General features: G+C 41.6%; 1 protein-coding gene across 2 annotated transcripts; it reads left to right on the top strand.

The window, feature by feature from the left end:
* Positions 1-278: 278 nt before the first annotated feature.
* LOC111799309 (plant/protein) lies at positions 279-3,356 on the top strand. 2 transcript variants are annotated; one of them, XM_023682820.2, is made up of 7 exons: positions 280-646; positions 726-875; positions 981-1,199; positions 2,228-2,349; positions 2,480-2,643; positions 2,716-2,870; positions 3,099-3,356. In XM_023682820.2, exons 1-7 carry the CDS (start codon positions 419-421, stop codon positions 3,192-3,194), a joined length of 1,134 nt encoding a protein of 377 aa, XP_023538588.2. In that variant the 5' UTR covers positions 280-418; the 3' UTR covers positions 3,195-3,356. The 2 variants fall into 2 exon arrangements, with proteins under 2 accessions (XP_086981224.1, XP_023538588.2); XM_087125098.1 differs by lacking the exon at positions 726-875 and having other exon boundaries at positions 279-646.
* Positions 3,357-4,059: the final 703 nt, after the last annotated feature.

Here is a 4,059-nt window from a genome sequence, read left to right as displayed (position 1 = left end):
AAGCTGACCCCAAAAGAGGGGTGGACACCAGACAGTGTGCCAACAAGGACGTTGAGCCCCGTAGAGGAGTGTGCACCGGGCAGTGTGCCACAAGGACGCTAGGTCCCAAATGGATAGATTATGGGATCCCACATCGGTGGTTGAAGATGACAAGCTCTATCATAAGATAAACAATTCGTTCTTATCTATTTATGATCTACCCGAAACATAAGGGTTTGAATAGTAATAAAAAAAAATAAGGCTTTGGATATTAAATTGGGTAGGCATTAGTTTTGTTTGAACACAACACTCAACCAACCATATGTTCTAATCCTAAAATGATTTCCGTCGATAACACGGAAACCGCGCAGCGTCTCTAGGCGTTCCCATTCTTTTTACTGCGTTCATCCAACGATCCCAAGAACCAAAATCCAGACGCATGGCTTCCCTGTCTCACTCAGCGCTCAGAATTTTGTCCATTGCGCGATGGAATTCTTCCAAACCTTCTTCTTCACTGCCCATTTCTAACAATTTCTTTTCTCTTCTTCGTAAATCTTCATCGCTTCCTTGTTGCCGCCATTCCAACTCTGGCGGCACTCGATTGTTCTCGATCATGGCCACCGCTAAACCTGGAAATCCACCGCAGCAATCACAATCACGGATTAAGGTTAATTTACTCTTTCTCTTTTGTTTTCTTCTGATTCATCGACCTAATTTGAGTTATGATTCGTGATGGATAATGGTAGGGAGCTGAATCCTTTCTTAGGAATGTTTTAGCGAGCATGGAGGCAGTTTATCTTAATCGTAATCCCTCAGCAAAGGCCATATTGGAACTGGTTCGATCCGTTGATAATGATAAGATTTGTTATGATCATCTTGCGTTTAGAACTTTTGGGGTATTTTTCTTATTCTGAAATTAGGATTACATTCTCCTCCTAGGCTGGGGCTTTGCTATCAATCTAATTCATGTTCAATTTGTATTTGTATCTATGATGACTTAGACGGATGGCCACGGCATTGATTCATTAGCAAACTTTTTTCTGGATTTTGGATATGCACGACAAGAAGAATTATCTTTCCCAGCCAAAAAGTTAAAAGCATTTTGGTTTTCTCCACCGCCCAATTCTGATGCAGCTTATGATGGTGATGGGGTTCATGGACCTCTACCAAGAGTGTTCATATCAGAGCTTCTTGTGGATCTGATGAGCCCACAAACTCAGGTGTGGTTTAGGAACTTCTTAACTCAGGGGAATCAGCATATTGCTTGAATGTCTTATATTTTGTTCAGTTTTCTTCTTTTTTTGAATTTTGAACAAGCACTTCTATCTTGGGTCCTCTGTCATGATTATTTTTGTGAGATCCTACCTCGATTGAGGAGGAGAACAAAACATTTTTTTATTAGGGTGTGAAAACCTATTCCTAGCAGACGCATTTTAAAAACTTCGAGGGAAAGCCCGAAAGGGAAAGTCCAAAAAGGATAATATGTGGTAGTGGTGGGTTTGGGCTGTACCAAATGGTATCAGAGTCAGACACCAAACGATGTGCCAACGAGGAAGTTGAGCCCTGATGAGGGTAGACACAAGGCGGTGTGCCAACAAGGATGCTGGGTCCTGAAAGGGGGTAGATTAGGGGGTCCCATGTCGATTGGAGAAGGGAACGAGTGCCAGCGAGGACGCTAGGCTCTGAAGGGGGGTGAATTGTGAGATCCCACATCAATTGGGGAGGCTGAACCCCAAAGGGGAGTGGACACGAGGCGGTGTGCCAACAAGGATGCTGGGCCCTGAAAGGGGGTAGATTGGGGGGTCCCACATTGATTAGAGAAGGGAACAAGTGCCAGCGAGGACGCTGGGCTCCGAAGGGGGGTGGATTGTGAGATCCCACATTAGTTGGGGAGGCTGAACCCCAAAGGGAAGTAGACATGAGGCGGTGTGCCAACAAGGATGCTGGGCCCCGAAAGGGGGTAGATTGGGGAGTCCCACATCGATTAGAGAAGGGAACAAGTGCCAACGAGGACGCTGGGCTCCAAAGGGGGGTGGATTGTGAGATCCCACATCGATTGGGAAGGAGAATGAAACATTCTTTATAAGAGTGTGGAAACATTTCCCTAGAAAACGTAATTTAAAAACCTTGAGGGGAAGCACGAGAGGAAAAGCCTAAAAATCTGGTGGCGGTGGGATCGGGCTCTTACAGTTTTACATAAAACCAAATCTTTTGTTAATTTTCTTTAGCTTTTACCTCTTGTGTTCAGGATATAATCAGAAAATACACTGAAAGTTCTCACAAGGGAAAGAAGCATGCTGCTCTTGCAAGTGCTCTAGGTGCCTTGACATGGGAAAAGCCTTCACATTCTGAGTTTGTCCAACTAGCGAGGTATTTAATCTCCATTCACTCCAAAGTTCATGTTAAGGATGATTTTAGAGTTGAAAGCATGTGAAACGTATGCTTCGAGCACCGTAATCGGCAATGTCGATGACTCTTTTTTATCTTTTCGAATCTATAGAGAGAGCGAATATGCCGCTTGGAGTCTTGTGAACGGTTATGCAGTTAATCACGTGACTATTTCGACCCATCGGCTGAAATCTCATCTTAGAAATATCAAAAACCTCAATGAGTTCATAGAAGAGAATGGTTATAAACTGAATTCTGAAGGTGGAGTTTTGAAAGGTACATGACACGGCTAGTCTTGCTATCTGTTATTTATGTGTTTATAATCTATACTCGACCGTTTCGTTTCAGTAAGCCCAGATGGTCTTCTACTGCAAAGCTCGACCCTCGCCGATTCAGTTTCTTTTGAATTTTCTGATGGCATTACTACCACAGTCCCCTGCTCGTACATCGAGTTTGCTGAGCGTCTGGTCCTGCCTCAGTTCAAACATCTTCCAGAAACAGAGGTAATTAAACTAACCCCAATCATAGGTTGTTTCATCCTTGCACTACTTGCCTGAGTCTTGCTGTGAAAAAACACATCATACTACAAAAAGAACAGAACATAACTTCCAAATGTGCTATTCTAAACCTTAAACTTCTCATAAGAATTATCTTAGTCATTACTTCAAACACATTTGAGAAAAACAAAACAAGACCCGTTGAAACTTAAACATCATTACAAACTTGTATAGGTGAAAGAGCAGCACAGAAGGGATGGATTTGAAGTTGGAAATGCTGATAAGATCTTTGAAAGTACATCCAAACAGCAACAAACAGGAAAGGCTTGATTGTTCTGGAGGAGGAAATCGAATTGGGATGCGCTGTGAACTAATTTGATATGTTGTTGTATAGAATGATCTAATCTTTAGTAACTTAATAAATCGCTTAAGGCAACGTTTTAAGGCTCGTTTCATAACAATTGAGGTCAATAAAACTCGTGGTTTACTCAAGTTTAGATAGTTTTAGGATTTATATCGAGAGCAATCACTATGTTTAACTAAGAATGTGATATGAATTGATATAGGTGAAGTTAAACGTCGCAACATAGTTTCGAAACAGTTATTAAATAATTAGGGACTTCAGCCAAGACCAACCAACCTTACTTTTAGAGTTGGATAATTGAATGATGTATGATAGTGCGTGCCTCCCATGTATGTACCATATGATTTATGCTATGTTATGTGTTCTATGTAATGACATACGATCCTATGTTATGTATGCATGTGATACTCATTACGCCATGTGAATGAAATGAAATATTATGTATGTCATGTTATGTCTTACCATGTGAAGCTATATGATGGGGTATATGATGACTACTATGTAGACATGATGCATATGTACTATGTCATGGATGAAAGGAAAAAGAGTGATGTTAATGCTATGCTATTAATGTAAATCATAGGGACCTCATGTATTTATGTATGACATGTGCATCGAGATACTTCCCCGTTAGATTATGTTAGTATGGACGCATACTTTCGATATTTATGTTCGCCATGATATCACGTGGGTCTTTCCTTTTTTGTGGCATCCAACGACGCGTTAATGCGTTGTGTCCGACCAAGCTAGGTATAGGGGGTATGTATACGAGTCTACTTGGTGGTTCCATGTATGCGTGCATGGCCCATGTGTGTGGAAGTATCACACATC

Source organism: Cucurbita pepo, chromosome 7, assembly GCF_057944985.1.
Source record: "Cucurbita pepo subsp. pepo isolate OVF chromosome 7, ASM5794498v1, whole genome shotgun sequence".
Classification (NCBI taxonomy): domain Eukaryota; kingdom Viridiplantae; phylum Streptophyta; class Magnoliopsida; order Cucurbitales; family Cucurbitaceae; genus Cucurbita; species Cucurbita pepo.
The sequence above is the reverse complement of the archived record's forward strand: the minus strand, read 5'-3'. Positions and strand labels throughout refer to the sequence as shown.